At 33.1% G+C, this 21,156-nt stretch overlaps 1 protein-coding gene across 1 annotated transcript; it reads right to left on the bottom strand.

Moving 5' to 3' along the window:
• Positions 1-1,410: 1,410 nt before the first annotated feature.
• LOC133202367 (neuronal acetylcholine receptor subunit alpha-5-like) lies at positions 1,411-19,573 on the bottom strand. Its single transcript, XM_061338186.1, has 6 exons — positions 19,504-19,573; positions 13,069-13,229; positions 11,352-11,396; positions 6,219-6,328; positions 4,142-4,677; positions 1,411-3,240 (listed from the first exon to the last, which is right to left on the bottom strand). The coding sequence occupies exons 1-6, from the start codon at positions 19,565-19,567 to the stop codon at positions 2,657-2,659; spliced, it is 1,500 nt and encodes a 499-aa protein (XP_061194170.1). The 5' UTR covers positions 19,568-19,573; the 3' UTR covers positions 1,411-2,656.
• Positions 19,574-21,156: the final 1,583 nt, after the last annotated feature.

Below are 21,156 nucleotides of genomic sequence, written 5' to 3'. Positions count from 1 at the left end.
GTCCTTAAAAATATCATGTTATGTAGTTTGTCAAGAAACTGAACTTCCTGATGTCCCAGAAGGAAACATGCAATACTCCCGCCTATTGGTGTACACTATTTTAGGATCCCTAAATATATGTCATAAAAAGGTTTAGTTTTCAGCTTACATACAAAGAGATGTAATTCACTATGTGCAATAATAGTAATCACTCGTGTCTAAAGCACATTTACATTCTTAAGTTTCCGGGAAAATGACAGTTTACTTAAACTCTCAAAAAATAACCGGAATATAGGTCATAATGTGCACTCCCGCTTTTGCAATTTTGATTTTCCATTTTTCTGAAAAGTTACTCTTTTTCACTCAAACAAAAAGGAGAAACACATTATAGAAAGAAAATTTGGAGAAAGTGAGAATAAAATAATTTTTAACTATAGCATTATTCGTCGAAATATGTGACAGAATTTTTTATAGTACAAGGTTTCTGTCAAATAGCTGTGCTATATGTGACAGACTTTATAATACAAGGTTTCTGTCAAGAAGTTATGCTTCAAAAGCACTTGAAGAGAAGAACTGTGAATCAATTGAAAGACTCATTTCTTCAAACATAACATCTTTCTTTGAGTAGAGCGCTCGTTCCATGATCGGAACCGGACTGCGACAAACCCCAGTCGATATAAAATAGGTAGCAACTGTTCCTTTGCCAAGCGCTCGGCAATTTGAAGTGAAAATTGTGTTTCTTTCTGATGAGACCTTAAAAACCGAGAGAACCCTCACTGCTAAATGACCTTGAGTACCGAGTATAAAGATCTAAATTTAAATCTGGTGACGTTTCATACGAGTCTTGCTGGGGACGTAAAACTGCAAACAAACAAAAAAATCTTTCTTTAAAATTAATTGTACAGGTCAAGTAGGATTTTGAAAAAGATAAAGAAACTTATTTTAGTAACATTGCAATATAATGACAATCATGATTTATTGCAAATGGTGGGGTCAGTCTACAATTTCACAGGTTAAAATGAAATCAGAAACTTCAAATCGAAAATTGTTATAAAAACGTGTACAAATACACAAATAGAGTGACAACGGACACATTTACCAATGCAATACACGAAGGTAAATAGAGAAAACGAGGCTTTTATAATACATGAAGTTTATTTCAATGGTATTAAGTAGCATTAAAATAAAAGTTCCTTTAATGAATAAAGGTTCATTAAAACAACTCCACAAAAAAAAATCTTTGATACAACAGTACCACTCATATCATTTGCAATGCAATAAACAGTGTAATTGATGGTAGCTAAAAGTCATGGTACAAATATTGTGAACGATAGGTCACTTCACATATACTGTTAATATATATTTATTAATTGACATTTCTTTGTTTCTTTTCAAAGTTGTCAATAATATAAAATACAAGTGCATCTAAAAAGAAAAAGAAAAAAGATATACAGTACACATTATAATATTTGTATTATGCTCTGTAAATATCAAAATGCTTTAACAAAAAGTCAAGATTTCTTTTAAAAATACATTGCATTACCTTACACATTAATTAATGCATTAGATTAGAATATGAATTCTGCCCAAATTAATCTTCACCGAGATTCATCGAGACAAAGTTTTGGCTTGCCCACACATAGTTTTCTTTACTATAAATCATAGCACGACGTATTATGAAGCAGACAATTTACTAGTATGACTCTGACTGGAAGTCTTCGGAATCGAAGGTTTAAACAAATATGGCAATGCTTTCAAAAATCAACAACTTGATTTTTTTCTTAGAAAGAAACCTTTTAAAGGTAAGAAACGAATGTTTTATAGAGATAGAGAGTTAAAAGGATGTCGAAACCGAAAAGTTAAAGCGGGCAGGGGATTCGATTCAACAATTAATAGTAATAAGCGGCCGAAGTTCGGTTAAGAATCACTTTGTATGGCAAGGGTCTGAGATTCAAAAGAGGCATCAGTACGAAATTTTTAGTCTCGGCGAATCTCGCTGAGATTATGTCCAAATAAGAACACTTATAGTAATACTTTCAAGGTACACTACATAAGAGTCTGTTGAGTACAGATGGTCACCAAGCAAGATTAAACGGCAGTCACGTGACCAGTTCTGACTTTCTCAAAGCTACATGTATCAAACTCTAATGATAGAGAGGTAATGTTGTATCATACTAAATTTACTGTATATGTGTAATGTGTATCAGTTACATTGATATTATTTTCGACCCGTTTTCCTGATTCTAAATGATGAGAGTTAAATCGGGGCTTATTTAACAAAGTGACAAGTGTTTTTAAGTAGTAAAACATGAAAGATTGAATTTTAGGAGGGATGCGTCATTTTCTAATCAGTGGGACAATGTCATTTTAAATGCAGATTGTGCTTAAAATAACACTTGGTTAAAATTTCCTGTCTGCAGAGGTCTGTGATAAAAAATAAGATAGGCGATAAAAGTCCTTCTGTAATGACGAATTTTGTTTGATCACCAGGTAATTTCGAATTTATGATGTACATTTACATGTAGATAATGGTTTTCCGTTGCGTCTTGAAAAAAAAGTCATCCTTTCGCGCACGTCACTTTAGGGCAGCAGAAATGGCACAGAAGAATGTGCCTTTTTTATAAGACGTTTCCTAGCTCTCAACACTCTGTGTACTTATCAAAGTATTTCACAAGTCTCACGTAGCAAACTGCGGGCCGTGGTGCTCAAAAGGGCGAACAGTTGGGATAACCATCAACAGAATGATCGTAGATAACAAAGTACCGAAGATAAATACCCAGAACAAACACCTGTCAATGACCTCTGCCGCCTCCATCCAGCGCTTACACAACAGGTCAGATCTCTCCTTCTCTTCCTCCTTATCTACTAACAGCTGGAGACGAGAGAGGATTTCTCTGGTCACCCATGAATCGCTGCCGAGTTCCACTTCCCTCACGTGACCAGTAATTTTGCTGTTCATCTCACACTTTTGCTTTGTACTGTTGTTTTCATAGTCAATCAGAGCACAACCTGAATCATTTGAGAAAGTCGTGTGCATCTGATAATACTTTTCTTTTGCATGTTCATCATCCTTCGCTCGACAATCTGTGTCTCTTACATACGTAAGTTTCATACAGTTCAGCTTTGCACAAAATATAACTAATTTTCGGAACCACCTCGGAAGATCCACCTCTTTGAATCCTCTAACGTTAATGTTTGACGTCACAACAGCCATGATGACGGAAAAGGATGTCAGAGACATCACTGTCGTGAGATAAATACCTGATTTAAAAGAGAGAAAAGTAAAATTATTTCTGTTTAATCATCTTTTAATCATTACGTCTCTATATGAGTGAAAAATTCTCAAACGGGACGTTAAACAACATACAATCATTCTTTTAATCATTGTTTTATTCAAACAGGTCCTTAAAACTTCTATGCTAATGAAATCACCATTAAAACAATGCCATTCATACTTTTTTTTACAAACTATATAGCAGTCAACGAAATACTAGTATTTTGCACCGTCTACATGTCTGTTTTTGTGGCTGAGTCTTTTTTTCTTATTTTTTTACGATACAAAACACAACTAGCAAGGAATGATTAAATTTGACTTTGATGAATTATACGGGAGAGCAATTTGAATTGTTGAGTGAAATAGTTGGGTTATGATCTAAATGATGAATGCTAATGCTTAGTGAACATTGAGAAATTCAGGAAATATCTTATTCATTGTTTGGAAGATGAACCATTGCCCTATAATTAGAAAATAAAGATGGATAGACAAGCTTTCTGTGTTTTGTGGTTCTTAATTTGCAATAGCAGAAGCGAAAGCTGTATTCAATAAATAGGACGACCACTGAGGAATGCGAGATCTAAGATTCTGTAGATACCATGGAATCAAAGGCAATACAAGATAATTGTTGTGATAATATTGTCATTGGAGCACGAACTGTGTCCGGCTTACTATCTTGATACTATTGAAACTTTGCTCTGAATGAGACTTCTAACCTCATTTGAACCAACTTCGCTATATGTACAGTGTATATGAAATTACCATAAAATCTTAAATCCTCATTATCTTGAAATGATTAAAAAGAACTCTGTAAACTTATTTCAGAAATTCAACATCTTTGACTATAATCAATCAATGTACATATTTATAATTGAAACTAAATCATACCTATCAATGGAACAAAGTTAGAAGTGGCTGGCATGTTTTCTGCAATGAGTAGCATAAAGACAGAAAATGCCAAGAGGACAGTAAGTCCCAGAGATACTTTCTCGCCACTTTCGGGTCGGATCCAAAATCCTACCATTGTCAAAACAGATAACATCACGCAGGGAATGATGACATTATACGTGTAATAAAGCGTGCGACGTTTGATGTGGATCCAAAACGTTACATCCGGGAACATTTCAGAGCAGCATGGGTACCGGATGTTGTGACGAATAGACTTGACACTTAATAATTCCCATTCACCATTGAGCACAAAGTTTGTCAGGTCTACTCCTTTTGTTGTATTAAAAACGTCAACTTGTGACCCGTCGTAGGCCCAACTGCCAAACTTCATCTTACATAGTTGGTCGTCGAACGGGTAATAGGTGATGTCGATTTCACAGGTGCTGCGGAACTTGACAATGGGGGGCCAGAACACCTGACCCTCATAGGACACCATAGCCAGCGCCTCCATATATCCCTCTGTGTAGTCCTCTGCACTGAAGATATATAAAAAATTTTATATCTACATTTGCAAATTTTTTTTCATATATAGCACTATTAGAGCAATGCAGACCTATCATTTTTTGAATAAAGGCCCGTCACATGACTACGAAGAATTATGATATTGTTAACAATTGAAGTAATTTCTCATTGATATCATTAGGGACTGACGCCCTTTGGGCTTCATGGGCTTTGAGCACATGACCAATCCGCATCTACCGATAGATGTTTAAAAGTCAAACCTTATCTATTTTTTAAAAAGTCTACTTTAAATTTAATATAAAGTTTACAATCTACAGTCACAAAATATCTTAATGATATTATATGTCTTGTAAAATAAATGAAATAATTAACGTATAAGACGTTATAAATCGAAAGTAGAATTTCCACAAAGACGAGATTTAATCTTGAATTAAAGATTGAGAATCAAGAAAATTAAGATTATTGATTAAAAAGATTTATGCACAATATTTTTTAATTCCCATCATCCATTTGCAACCGAAACATACTCAAAGAAAAAATCTTCACTGAACATCTCTGTAAAAATGTAGACTTTAAAAAAGCTGTAAAGGTAATCAAGAAATTAAAACAAGAGAAGTGGTCTTCTAGCCCGTAAGATTCAGATTATAGCAAACTTTCTGGATCCAGGAAAAGCACTCAAACACCCACTCATTTTTTCAGATTTCAGCCGAGGACATTTGTACGGAAGCCCATTTAGGATCTATCAAAATATTTTCGAATTTGATATAACGAATTGTCGAAATTGATATAACGAATATAAGTCCTTAATGGGCTTTCGTACATTACATTTGTCTATTTCAACATCTCAATAAAATGTTTTCATGAGCTTGTGTCATTGGAAGTACTACTAGTCAATGTTGAACGGATATATCTAAGGTCAGATACCGTTCGCGGTAGCTCAGTCGGTAGAGCGCTCGCTCCGTGATCGGGAGGTCGTGAGTTCGGCCGCGACTGACCTAAGTCGATAAAAACTGGGTAGCAACTGTTCCTTCGCCATGCGCTCGGCACTTTGAAGTGAAAGTTGCGGGTCCTTCGGATGAGACCTTAAAAACCGAGGCCCCGTGTCACGGCAGGCGTTGGCACGATAAAGATCCCTCACTGCTCAATGGCCCTGAGTGCCGAGTAAAGGTCAAAATTTGAAGCCCTTCGCCGGTATATGGTGACGTCTCTATGTGAGTGAAAAATTCTCGAATAGGACGTAAAACAACATACAATCAATCAATCTAAGGTCAGATTACTCTGACGGATAATTGATGTTACAATTACAAAATTTCTGAATATTTGAATTTTTTAAAACAATGCAAAAAAGCATTTTTTAATATGATTTATTAATTTGCTTTTTTTTAATTAAACAGTTCATTTATTCATTTTTAATAAGAAGAAATAGATTGGACAACATTCATAGCTGTATATCTGTCTTCTTCATTAATATAATTTCCAATATACGAAAACGTTCTGAAGAACCTCGTTTACATGTACGAGTACCTGTTGAAGGCCTAAGGTATGTTTGGCTCACCTGTTGTAGAGGACTATGTCTGGTAACCAGATGTTGGTACACGGAATACGAAGTACTGTCAGATTATTATAATCATCTGGGTTCCAGCGCAACTTCTCATCCACCCAACCCTGTAATGTACAATGTTTTGTAAGAACGTGGCGATTAAGAATCACTGATAGATTGTTATAATCTGCTGGATTGTAGTTCAACATCTCTTTTAGCCAACCCTGTAATACACAAAGTTATGTAAGAATATATAATTAGGAAAGCACTGTTAGATTGTTATAATCAGCTTAGCTTTTCATCCATCCAACCCTGTAATACACAAAGTTATGTAAGAATGAGTCGATTAGGAAGCATCCAACTCTGTAATACACAACAATATGTATCGGTATGTGGATTAGAAAGACTGTGAAATAATTAGCTGGGTTTCAGCTCAATTTCTCATCCACTCAACCGTGTAATATACCGGTAAAACATTATGTAATGACGTGTCAATTAGGAACCACTGTGAGATTGTTATAATCAGCCGGGTCCCAGCTCAATTTCTCATTCATCCTCCCGTGTAATATAAAACGTAATGTAAGGACGAATATTTTAAGTTTAATACAATACGTACGCGTATTTAAATCATAATTACTGCTTTAATAAACAAAAGCCAATTGGTTACATCGATAAGCTATGCACTTTGGCTAGAATAAAGAAATCAGTTCAGTATTTAAAAGTTGAAATATGAAAGTGGTCCTACCTTACCCCCTGGTGTGATGATTTAAAAAAAAATTGAATCTACACTACCCAGGGATGCTTCTTCATATGTTTATTAATATGACTAATCATGGCTTTGCTGTTCTTGAGAAGATTTTCAAAGATATTTCCTATATATTCCGGGGTAAAACTGTAATTCCCAGTTGTGGCCCAACAAAACCTCCCGAGATCATGATTTGAAAAAAAAAAATGAATCTACACTTCATGATGATGCTTCTGAATTAATATGACTGATCATGAATTTGCTGATCTTGAGACGAAGATTTCTAAAGATAGATTCTATGTATTCTTATGTGTAACTTTGACCCCCATTTATAACCCAACCCTAATCCCCCCGGGTGGGTCCTGATTTGAACAAATGTAAATCTACAATACCTGAGAATGTATCTGATTGATTGATCGATTGTTTGTTGTTTTACGTCCTAGTCGAGAAATTTTCGCTCATATATATCTAGAGAGGTCACCATATACCGGTGCAGGGCTTCAAATTGAGACCTTTACTCGGCACTCAGGGCCATTGAGCAATAAGGGATCTTTATCGTGCCAACGCCTGTCGTGACACGGGGCCTCGGTTTTTAAGTTCTCATCCAAAAGACCCGCAAGTGCTGAGCGCTTCGCAAAGGAACAGTTGCTACCAATTTTTTATCGACTTAGGTCAGTGAGGTTTGAACCCAGGACCTTCCGATCACGGAGAGAACGCTCTACCGAGGGTAGGGTGCTTCTGAATCAATATGACTAATCGTGGATTTGCTGTTCTAGGGAAGATTTTTAAAGATATTTCCTATACAAGTATATTCCTATGCATAAGTTTGATTCCCTGTTGTGGCCCACCCTACTCCAGGGGTCAGGATTCGAACAAACTTACATGTAAATCTACACTATGTAATGAAACTTTGACATAAGTTTCATCTTTTCTGGCCAAGTTGTTCTTGAGAAGATGAATAAAGAGGAGGAGAAAACAACATTGGCGAAATGCCTTTAGATTCAAATGTATAAATTTATGAACTTAGTATTTAGAGCATAGTTCTTATTATTGATAAGGTATGAAACTATGACAAACAAAACTTTTCTGCTGAAAATTCTCCCAGTAAAAAAATATTCTCTGGTAAAAAATAAGGATTTGTTGGGAATTGAACCCATGCCATAAAAATCCTGAGTATCGGCTTTTTCTTAGAGACTGACACATTCACCACTACAGCACACAACTCATAACAGATAGCGGTATTTAAAGCTTGTTTGTTTGTTTAACGTCCATTCGAGAATTTTCACTCATATTGAGACGCCATCACTCACCAATGGAGGGCTGCAAATTTAGACCTGTGCCCGGCACTTACTGTCTTTGAGCAGTGAGGGATCTTTTTCGTGCCAGCACCTATCGCGACACGGGATCTCGGTTTATACAGTCTCATTCAAAGGACCGGGCTGTACGTTCCGCAGTGGGATTCAAACCCGCAACGTAAGGATCAACACCTCTCTCCGCGACTCTAGAGCAAACGATCTAACCACTGCGCCACGCGAACGACAAAACTTGTTTGTGATATGACATTTGATTAACTGAACTTCAAGTAATTCTCGGAAAAATAAGGATATTTTGTGTCATAAAATTGAATTTTTAAGGTCCTTGCTTCATGTTTTTGTTAAGCATAATATGAATATTTGAATATTGTTCTTATACTTTTTGTATGTATTTCATTTTTCACTTTCTTGATCATAGGCATTTTTCTCTCCTTGTTCCCGTCTCCTTTACATTAATTCTTAAGTATCTTCCCTGGAAACAGGGTTTGACTCTTCATGTGAAAAAAAGGTTTTCTTTCCCCAAAGATGCTTTGTGGCAAGTTTGATTGAAATTAACGACAGACAGACAGACACCGGATACTTTTCGATCAGAAAAGCTCACATTGGGTATGTTTGAGCCACAATCTTTTTCTATTAAAACAAGGGATAAACATTTAACTACATGTTACATTGATTTTTAACGCCATTTTGTCTCGTTCTTATGTCAAAAAGCTTCATCTTCTTCGCAAAAAAGTTTAAAAATCAGTCTTTACTTTGCAAAATAAATATTTAATTTTTACATCCAGGGTCCTTAGGGATATCTCTCTTTTATATGAAAAAGAAATTTTCTAAATATGCTTAATTTGCTTTTTTTAAAAATTAGGTTTAACTTGTGAACCTTTTGTGTCTTCAAAGGACTCCAGAGTTGATCTGATGATCCGCGCCTGTCAACGAGACCTGATCCGGCTTTTCGGAGCAAGTGACTGTTATAATGATAAATTTATTATATACACTAGACAGAATTGCTAACGCACCACTTGTTTTTCTTTATATGTGATTTGAACATTTGCCTAATCGGCACTAGTATATCTAATATGCCATCTTTTCAAATACAGTGGAATTGACTACCGTTTTTGCCCAGATACAAAGTTGATGATAATCGATGGTGGTCCATGGGGTTGCAAACAGAAGCAGTCTCTCAGTTAACAATCAGGTAATATACAACGATTAACTATCATATCGCCTAGTAGTCATCCAGTGCCTCGGTATCCATACCTAGTCCACCCAACTTCCGGTTGTCCAAATTTTGTGGATCAATCTTGAAATTGTCGCGTGGTGCTTACTTAATGCCGTGACTATCTATAGTAAACATTTTAATGTTTGTTAATCTATTTAAAACAAATTTTCACTAGAGAAATGAATAATCTTTTAATTGTATTGATTTTTTATTTCTCCAAAGTAACCCCCTGCAGACACTATACTGGCTGCTTTTGCACGCTCTTACAGGGTCAAACGCCGTACAGGGTGTGTTTTTTTAAAACGATTTTTTAATTAGAACAAACATAAAGAACACAAATACAAAGAATAAAAATAGAAAATTATTATTCCAAAAAAGCGTGCGTTCTATTTCATTATTTCTATGAAATGGTAACGCTGCAGTTAACATTGTATTTATTTATTAGTTAAGACATTTAAATGCCTCATTTTTTACTTAAGGTAGTGCATGAAACAGTCGGTTCAATGATCCCCATTTTGACACATTTTAATCTGGATTCCATTTCAATCAATCTATTGATTTTTTTGTAAAAAATGAATAATATAATTTTTCTTAAGAAAACTTAAAGTGTAGCATACTTACATGTGAATTTTCAATTCCTGGGTTATGTATGTTCTATGTTTTCGTCAAATTTTACTTAAATATACCGGTATCAATATAAGCTACTGAAAGTTAGTAATAGAAAGGTTGTGTTTATGAAAAAAGCATCACTCAAATTTGCAATAGATCAATCGGTAATTCAAAAAAAATGCACATTCTAAAGTACAATATCTTCTTACAGAGGTCTGATAGTGCATATTTCAAACTATGTGGGCAAAAATGTGCGGTGGAATTTCTTTCAAATTATATGTAAAGAGAGATTTTGTATCCTAGAACAAAATTTCAAAGTTTCAAAAAAATTAAATTTGAGGAAAAATTTGGCCTATCTATTTTATACTACCTTAAGTTACATAATTATATATTAAATACAGCAGAAACAAGTTTTGAAAAGTTAAATATTAAATTTTCTTTGGTGGTGCATTAGCAATTTTGTCTAGTGTATATACCCCTTTATTATATATAAAATACAGCATAACCAAGTTTTGAAAAGTTAAATATTAAATTTTCTTTGGTGGTGCATTAGCAATTTTGTCTAGTGTATATAACCTTTATTATTAGATAACTATGAAAAGGAAATATAAGGGATCAATCATACGACGTTTTGTATTAAGAAGAAGACACTTTCAATAAACTTTTCTGGATATGCAAGAAAGAACGTCATTAATACTATGTAGTACGTATACAACATCAATTTTAAAGAATTGGGATATGGATTCAGAAAATGTGGAAAGTCGGATCACACCGTCACGTGATTACGTGAAATCAACAGTAAAACGGAATATCATATTATCATGTAAATAACTTAAATATTATTTGTCGAGAAACATTTATCTAAAAAACAGTGTTACCTCTCTCACCCTCTGAAAGAGGAAACCACGCCCTCCAGCGTGGTAGAATTTAGCGTCAGTCAACATTGTTGACGACGGGTGATGTTCAAAAAATATATTGACTGCTCAGAATCTATGTACGCGCTTCAATTTTATTTGTATAAAACATTCAGTATAATATAATAGAAATTGCATGGAGCTGAGGCTAACACTGAAAATTTTCACCCCTTGAAAATAATTGTCATCTTTTGCTGCGCCTCGTTTGACACTGGTTTTATTGGGATGGAACTTTTCAGTGTTACCCTCAACAACATGCAGATTTACATTTATATGATGATACAAAGTATGACATATAAAGAAGAAATCATAAATAAAGTTTGGAACTAAATGTTACGAGCAACCAATTACCTGATCCAGCCAGATGTTGGTGGTAAGGACTTGATTTTTCTCATCCTACAATATAAAAAAAATTATTTAGAAAGTTAAGGTACCATCTTGATTTCTCATTCTCTGCGAAAAAACTGGAAAACAATTATCCCCCTAAAGTGCATAAAACACTGCTTAAAACAAGAACTTAAAGTGTATTTATATGAGATTTCTTTCTGAAAGAAAGAAGACTCGTATCTGTGCCAAAAATAACACGGAGTTCTTTACCTATAGGAAACTGTATATCATTCTTCGTTTTATTGAACCCTCCTTTCAGAGATAAATGCGATAGATGAAATTGGCAGTTAAAATAGAAAGTGTAATGTTAATTTCTATTTTGAATATTCATTGTTTCTAATATTTGTCAGTTTATTCATACAACTGTCTACACTTCTGAAAACTAGTACTCTAGTATTAAGTTTATAAATCTATTTGAATGGTCCATGCAATTTTAACTGCTTGTGAAAATTCAGATAGGTAACATTCATGAATATATTATATTATATAGATCATATTATATGAAGCTTAGAGATCCCAGTGGCTGATGAGGAACAATCACTTCTAACTCGGTAAAGCAAACTGGATTATCATTATTACTTTTTGCCCACTGCCATCTATTAAACTTGTGATGTTCGGCTATCAAAGGCTTCAATTTCTTTATTGAAACACAGAAGAGAAGTTAATAGGATACGATAGCTATTTCAGTTTTAGACATGTCTGATTCTGATCAATTATGTTGAGAAAAAAAAACAACTTCATTCATTTCTGAAAAAAAGGGTTGGATAACTTTATCATAATTTAGATTGGAAAGTTTTACATATTGGCTATGCAAGTGAAATGACTTTTATAGATATAAAAAAACAAACCTTAAACATTATAAGAAAAATCCTTGGCTGGCGATTATCACTACAGTTTGTATTATTCAATCAAAATCACTCTTACTTAGTATTATTTTTACATGTTTTACAATGATAGGCTATCACCAAAAACAAAAGTACCACTGCACGAAAAAATTGTTATTTTGTTTGCTTAACGTACATTTTTCAGTAATGCTCATGCAAATTGAGTAACCAAATATAATGTTGAATGATGTGCAAGTAGCAGAAATCATAAACATAGAAACCAAACAAATCATTAATGAAGATACCTAACACAATGTAAAATTAATAGCATATGTGTATATATCTTGATTAACCACTCATGCTGCGAATATCTCTTAGAGGTTAATTTTAATTTTTTATCAATGGTAAGATTAGCTCTTTTATATCTTTTATTTCTGCTTCCACTGTCTTTTTAGCAACCTTAAAGTATCATGTATCCTTCTCACTAATCATGATAATGTCATATTTCTTTCACATTTCATGAAAATTTTATGGATTTTCTGGTAATGATTTTCAAATGAACTTTGTACTTTTAATACTTACGGTATTTTGTGAACATTTAAGAAAAGTGTCATAATCTTTGACCAGACTGCCAATCCTCACTCTTTTATAATTCTCTAAACAAGCAGATTAAAACACTTGATTGTGCTCACCAGGTCAAATATCTGATGATTTTCAATTGAATTTCTACTTCTAATACTTATGGTATTTTGTTAACATTTAAGAAAAGTGTCATAATCTTTGACCAGATTGCCATGCAATCCTAACTCTTTTATAATTCTCTAAACAAGCAGATTAAAACACTTGATTGTGCTCACCAGGTCAAATATCTGGGTCAGTGATATACTAATGTTGACGTGGACAGAGTGAGAGGCGTTGTACACGGGCCTTGTGTTTCTATCATAATTGTACATCAGCTTCTTATATAACCTCTGCTCGTCCGTCATCTGAGAACGGGAGGAATTCATACAAATCACATCTACAAACAATAACATCAAAGAGATCAGACAGCATCAACAGGTTCTGTAGATATCTCATTCAGATTTCTGCTTACTGAGTTAACAATTACTAATACATATGTATGTATAAATCTCTGCTGGTATGATGATTTGTTACATCAAATATACCCTACAATATGAAACACTACATCTATTCATTGATTTCTCCAATCATGTTGGCATATACAGTTTATGGTGTAATGAGAGACTAACAATCAAATTTGCATGTAAGCAAATACATCGTTTGGATATTATATTAAATATAATCTTATATAACTTATTTAAAGTTATAGCTATTGTAAAGTTCGTATTCTACTTTAAGAGCATATAAAACACACATTCCTAGAGTTTCCACTGGGCAAGCTTGAACCTCATCATTAGCGGTACACAATTCTGTTCGATGGTTTTCTTTATCAAAGTTAAAAGTGTTACATATTCTACACACTAGATATTGAAAAGATGCTCGTTTTTTATGTAGTTTCGGAGACCGGGTCTTCCAACTACCTGTTAGAATTCTCATGGGTACTAATTGTGCACCTTATTTGCAGATCAATTTTTCCATTTAAATGAATCAGGATTTATTAAAAAAAACTTCTACATGAAAGGAAGAACTTCTTTCAACATCACCTGAATATGGTGTTTATGTCTCCCAACTGATTCGATACGCAAGAGCATGCTCTGAGTACAATTAATTTTTGATCGACATTTAGATATTTTTACGTTTTATCAATAAACAATGTTTATTATCATACGTTTCTTAAGTTGTTTTGATATATCCCTTTGAACTCGCAATACAAGACACTGCAGAGTCTGACATACTGTTTCATATCTTGATATTTAACTAGAAAAGGAGATGGATGACAAACTAACAACTAAAGTTTATGTCTCCAAGTTGATTGTACAAGAGCATGTTCTAGAAACGGACAGTTTCTAAAATGAGACAGGCTATTGACAAATAATTTGGATGATGCATAAATATCAACAATCGCGTAAAGTCAGAATTTTACAAATTCTAAAGTTGACAAGTTGTGTTTTCAAACACAATCTGTTTCTAAGTTAAATGTTGACTAACGTTTTTCATCCAGATTGTTAGGCCATTATTTTCACACTGAATTATCTACGAATTTTTACGTCTAACCGATAATGACAAGGAGCATATGGCAGGTGTGACCGGTTGATAGTGGATGCTTACACCTCCATAACTCCTAATGCCATCTCTGTTTTCAGAGGTCCGTGTTGGCTCTTTGTACTGTTTAAATGGACTTCTGAGAATTATCACGGTTCATTTCATACAACAACTACAACAACTGTCGGGATAATACATATCTTTAACTTTATATATGGCACAATCATAAATGTAAAATAATCTTCAAGATCAATTTTTACGGAAATGACAAAACAAGAATTCCTTTGGGTACCTTGCATTTACCCAAGGGAAAATGTTTAAAGACAATGAAGTACTGATTAACAGAAATCACTGTTGTTTACATGAGTGGGCAAAATATCTACAAATGAAGTGTTCAATATATCCAACTTGGCCTATTAAAATGTTATGAATGCTTGATTTGATCACAAATTAAGTAATAAATTGTGCATTTCAATTCATTTTATTCTTGATCAGAGGGCAGATTACTCTGTCTGCATAAAAAAAACACAAATCAGAACTCTTTAGTGGACAGTGTATAGAGGGTTCTTAAACCATTTTCAATGCCATCGTTCTAGTATGTGTCTTGCTTTGAGTTGTTTTATTAAAATTATTATTTGAAGTTTCATTTTCATTCCCTGTGCAAAACCTTCTGCTGTAGCCTAGAATTCAAGAGTGATGGCGTTTAGGTTATCCACTCATTTCTTCGTCATTTTGGAAATGTTGAAAAAGTTTGATACCTGATTAAATGTCAAACCCTAACCAGAGAAATTTTTACTACTAAAAAGGGAAATAATTTATTTCATAATGATAAACAAAAAACTTTCATAAAATACCTTATAAATGGAATTTAAAAGATAGATAGGTGCAAGGAAGAAAGAAAGTGAGTGGATAATCAGGCAACCTTAAGCGTCATTTGCTCTTGAAACCGACGGTACATGAGAAGATCAATTTACAACAGATTGAATGTGGAGTACGCATGTGAGTTAAGGCTAGGTATAGGCGTTTCTATGCAAATGAGCTAATAAAAACACATAAGAGGTATATTTTTTATTTAGAGAAAGTTTTGATTTATTTTCTGATGCATAATTAGTACCCAGGATATGTTATAGCCAGTACACATTATGACGTCATATTATGACGTCATTGAACTTACCTACTGGAGGTAATAAAACACATCAACAAAACAGCTTCGGCGCAAGGGATTACTCTTTTTATTTTTACATAAAAATGTATAATGCTGAGAAGAATATTCTATAGATTTATAAAACTGCTGCACAAATCCTAGGCATTTTCTCGTTTGATCGGAATTTGAGGGAACTTACACCGGACTGTACATTTTTACCCTGATTCAACTTAAAACGTTTACAAGTGAGCTGTTGATATTTGTGCAGCAATACCAGCAATCTTTGGAATATTTTGCTTCTAAATATACCTTGTTTCAGTTAAATAAAATAGAGCATGCCCTTGCGCCGAAGCATTTTTGTTGATGTACATTATAATCTTGTGTAGTAAAGAACAATGACGTCATAATGTGACGTCATAATGTGCACTGGTTGTCTCATGTCGTGAGTACCAAGTATGCATTAGACAATAAGTTTTAACTTTCTCTGTATAATAGATATAGTCCTTAGGCACATTAATTAGTTTATTTGCATCGAAATGCCTATACTTAGTCTTAACTCACCTGCGTAGTCTAAATAATTTTAATGTACAGCTCAATGCACGATGCTTTGGTGCAAGTTGGCTGCGAAGATTATTTCAAAGCACGGAAATAAAACGGCTGTCAGAAACTTAGATGTTTGGATGAACTGAAAATGAATTCAGGAAAGCAGCATACTAAAGGCCTCCGAATGTTTTTTTTTTAAATTATTTTTTATCATTATTTTCTTGTGGTTCAGCGACTGGCTAAACCTAAGAACGGGTTTAAGTTTGTATCTTATAAAATATTACAGATATCTAAATTAAAGTTTTACTCAACAGTCAAAAAAAGTTAGAGGCATAAGTACATCAAGTATTGTGGATGAGTTCTTATTATTAAAGAGTGACATTACTTTGGGGTCAATCCTTGGATACTTCATGTAATTCCTGATTTCATTAATACTATAAAATCATCATTATTCATGAGGAATAATGTTCCAGGATTTCACCCCTTTCCCACCAATTTTTATCTCATCGAACGATAACTTTGTGTACATGTACAATGTATGTACAATTACCTTCAAAATTACATCCCCAAGAACAAAAAAAGTTGAATTTCCATGAACATTGCCTCCTACGAATTAAAATGATTCCACAGTAAGTGACAGTTTATCTGAGTTCGTAACTTCAGTATTTTGAGGTTATATGTTTATATTTTCAATATAAAATTTGTGTCAATAGTTACTATATGCAGAATAATCTAAGTCTATTCATACAAGTTTTAGTTTACTTTTAATATTATGACTTTCTCTTTGCCACTTATCCATACAATCATAAATGAAAAGCTATTCATACTCTTATTTCGCTGCTTTAAGAATTTCATTTGTAGCATTATCTCTCTAATGTTAAGACCATTTGGTCCCTTGTACATAGCAATAAGGGCTTTGAGAGAGACTGAGAACAAAGAAAGTCGTACTCAATTGCAAAAATTGAAGCATTCTCTTGTATACCTATCTTTCAATTAATATAATTGCATTTTTCAAAATTTAGATGTCAGTGTTTCCGGATCTCCCTTTCTTTATCTAATGCAATACACTGTAAAATCACATATCTTCGTTGGGTCAAATTTTCGAGGTTTGATAAAAAAATATTGGTTTGTGGGGATTAGATTTCGTGGTTGGTGAATGTTTGACACTAATGCATATGAAATTTTACATTTCGTGGTGGTAATAAATTCTCCATGCCTCGAAAACAAAAAAAATTAACCCCCTCCCCGAGAAAATTAGTGATTTCACAGTATGTAAACAAATATACAAACGTAAAAAGCGTCACAATAAAAGACGAGGTATGGTAACGGACGTAACTGTCCCCTTATTTGATGTAAAAATCAGAACACAGTTAAAATTGTGATAGTTTGTAATTAAGAACTTAAAATGATGTTTGTTTTAAAGCCAGCACTAAATTTGATTCAAAGCTTACACGGAGGCCACAAGAGGGTGCAGGAGTGAGACATTTTCCCGAATTTCCTCAATTCTGGCCGAATTTTGTCAAATTTAAGTTACTTTTCACATCGGGAAACATAGAGCACAAGCATGCCTATCTGAGATTTTTATACGTAAGATGCATCTGATACTAGTGTATGAAATATATCAATTTGGTAGATAGGCAAGCTTGTGCTCTATTTTTTCTGAACCAAAATGTGCTGTAAAATCGATGAAAATTTGCATAAAAGTGAGAAAATTCGAAAATTGACATTTTTGACCTTCCTGTGACCTCTGTGTATCCCATAACTTAGAAACAATACTAATTTTGAGGCAGGGGTGACAACAGGTTTTTAATTGATAAACTTTTGTATCATTCTAAAAGACACCCCAAACTAGGGACCAAAAGGGGTCTTAGCCTATTTTGTCCTTTCCGTCAATGAAAATATAACGATAAAAGGCAGCAAAAAATTCAAATATTGAGTGTGTTTTTTTAGGTTTAAACATTTAAAATGTAAATGTAAAAAATGGATTTTAGTTTGTGAATGTTATTATTGTGTAAATCACACAGCCTTGCACATAGGGAATTTTTCCTGAAGCGCTATTGCGCTTTATGAAAAATGCCGACGTAACAAGTCTGTGTGATTTACACATAAATAACACTTTCAAAACTAAAAAAAAATCCTGAATCAGAATTAACATATCCACTTTAAGAGACTATAAAACTAGGAATATTGAGCAATATATAAATCGATTTAGACTCATTCATTTTGAAATGATATTCATCTTTTGAAAATTGTTATACTATGCAATTTAATGTTGACATGATTGAATTATGAATGAAACAATGGTGGTTTCTAATACCCTTCCAAAGATATATCAATGTTATATTTGGTTCAATTGAATTCGAGGAAAAAAATTTAATCTCTGATCAAGGTCTTCCTATAGCATCGTTAGGTAAGAAATATATTGTGCTATACATGCAACAGATAGAGTGTGCTTAATTCAATAGAATGTTTAAAATTAAGCGGTTTTGTTGTAATTGGACTTTCCCAAATCATTTTCAAAGTGCTATCATTCCCCCTATTTCCTTCAATTTCACATAAAATCAAAGTAGTTTACGTTTATTGAAACGCAGTGGGAAAAAATATCAAATTATCTCGACAGCAAATTCCATCTGGACTTCTGAAAATATTAATAGCCTTTGTTGCGATGCATATTGAATTACGTAACATAAAAATGTGCCTTGCATGTCTGAACGCTTCTAGACCCAACACGAAGTCTGCCCTCTCAAAGTATTTAGCGTCAACTTTCATTTTTATACTTGTTTCAGAATCTGAAACTTATTTTTTCTTTAAACGGTTCATTTCTATAAAAGTGTCAGACATGTTATAAAACTAGCCGAAAAGGAACCGATACCCTGTAAATGGTAAATAAACCAAACCAGCCATGAAATATACATTTCTTTTTTGTGTTGAAACATACTTTATTGTACGATTTTTTAAGGAAAGCAGCAGATATATTGATAACTATATTGTACATGACCAACTGAATGGTATGATTGCTAAATAAATTTATCTACGTTATCATTTTGCCGAAAAATATATTTGTGTTTGTATTTTAAAATTAGAATCAATTTACTTAGTAATTTAAAAAAAAAATAACCTTCAAACTACATGTATGTATTTTTTTGAAATAATTAATAGAGGGAGTTTTGAAAAATAAAAAATAAAATCCTAAAAAAAAAATAATAAAAATAACGACGAAATGAATGTTGAGTGTCTTTTTGAAAGAATTCAGAAATTAAAGAAATAAAACACAATACGTGAGATAATTCAATGATCCAAAAGATGTGTTGCTATAATTGTGCTTCAATCAAAAATGTGAATCCCAAAAATTAAAGCTAAAACAACAGACAGGATCTGTCTTAATGCATATCCAAAATTTTGTTTTCTCAAAAAAAATACTTTGCAATGAAAAAATTCTTACCTGCATAAGCATCAAGCAGGCAGATGCAACAAAATAAAAAGGCCAAAACACCAATTGACGTCATGTCTGTTAGTCATTCGGAAAGGCAAGTATCTGAAACAATTGTAAAAAATATTAGTGTACTCATAGATCGGGCGAAAAATATCTATATATCATTTAAATTGTCAACATCTTTCTAACTTTATTGTTTTCATAATTTCTTACTTGATGGTGGATTTGAAAGGTCAAATGAAATAAACTTTAAAAATTTGACTTTTTTAATTATAAACCAGCATTGATATTAATAATACAGCTTATTATAAAACAAACATTACCCAGGTCAAAGTGTTAAAAAAACGATTTCGGAAGTAGTCTCAAGGTTCCATTCTATCTGTCTTGTTTGTTATAAAATACCCTTGGACTGGAGTACAAAAGAGTATAGTTATATAATTATGTAATTGAAATTTCGAAGTTAAAAATAATTTTCTAGAAGTTTAAGATGACAAAGATATATAACGACTTTTCTTTAAGAGACTGCAAAATATTTTTTTAAACAAGATAGAAATGTTTGTGGAGATCTTAGTAATCTGACATTTCACACACCTGAAGGTGTTTACAAAATAAATTCCGTAATGTTTTCTCAGTACAGAAAAATTGTCCATGATTTACATTACTTCAATTACGTAAAGCCTGAATTCAATAACTGTTTAGCCTTCTCTCTGTCTTTCACCCAATTACAATAACAATAATTATTGCACTGCATACAAAAGACAAATATTGCATTGCATACAGCTGACAAAATATTCACAAATAAAAAATTTAGTGCTCAAATCTTTAGCTGTTGTTCTTCGTTACATTAACGTATTTTGTTTCTCGTACATTTAAAGCGGTATTACTTTAGAAATCAAAACATAGATGCTAATATTCCTCTTCCCCAAAAGAAATTTAAGGATTGGATTTCAAAACCTCACTAGAGTATTTAGATGGACATATTGGAGATCATGGAACTAATGTCTATAATGAACGAAAGTGTGCCCAAATAATACCTGATATTAAATTTGTAATCAGAAAAACTAACCATTCCTTGTAACTTTGTATTTAACAAGGGTACTTTCTATCTAATCACCGTAAGTTTCTCAACCATTCAGAATTCGATAAAGTGAAATGTCTGAACATAAAAATAATAATGCTCTGCAGATAACAGTAGTTAGCAAAAAGAATCTTCCCTTGTAACAACTTGTTCTCTCTCTCTCTCAATACGATTTCGTTAGGTGTGTATTGTTTGGGTTTTTCTTTTTTTTATTAACTTCGTGTGTGTCAAAAATATCGTTATCTATAAAATAAATACGATGAAAAGGAAATAAAGAGGGCGTTCTGTTTAACTTCGTATAATTAGCTCACAACGAATAAATCATATGTTGATATGTATACGCAAACGATCTGAAGATTACGCTTGAGTTAACTTTCTATGATAACATCATCACTTTTTGACGCTTCTTGCCTCTCAGATATGTTATTTGACAATTTATACATGTGCCTTTCTCAAAAATTCGGATTTTGTTAATTTGGCTTCGTACTCATAGAAATGCATATTATCTTTTCAAAATATAATAAGATGTTAATAAAAAATAAATATATTAAAGAAAATCGTAAGTAATAACTGAATTTCTTGAC

Source organism: Saccostrea echinata, unplaced genomic scaffold (assembly GCF_033153115.1).
Source record: "Saccostrea echinata isolate AGI-Se365-2 ecotype Australia unplaced genomic scaffold, CSIRO_AGI_Sech_v1 ptg000002l, whole genome shotgun sequence".
Classification (NCBI taxonomy): Eukaryota; Metazoa; Mollusca; class Bivalvia; order Ostreida; family Ostreidae; genus Saccostrea; species Saccostrea echinata.
This window is presented reverse-complemented; position numbering and strand designations above follow the sequence as displayed.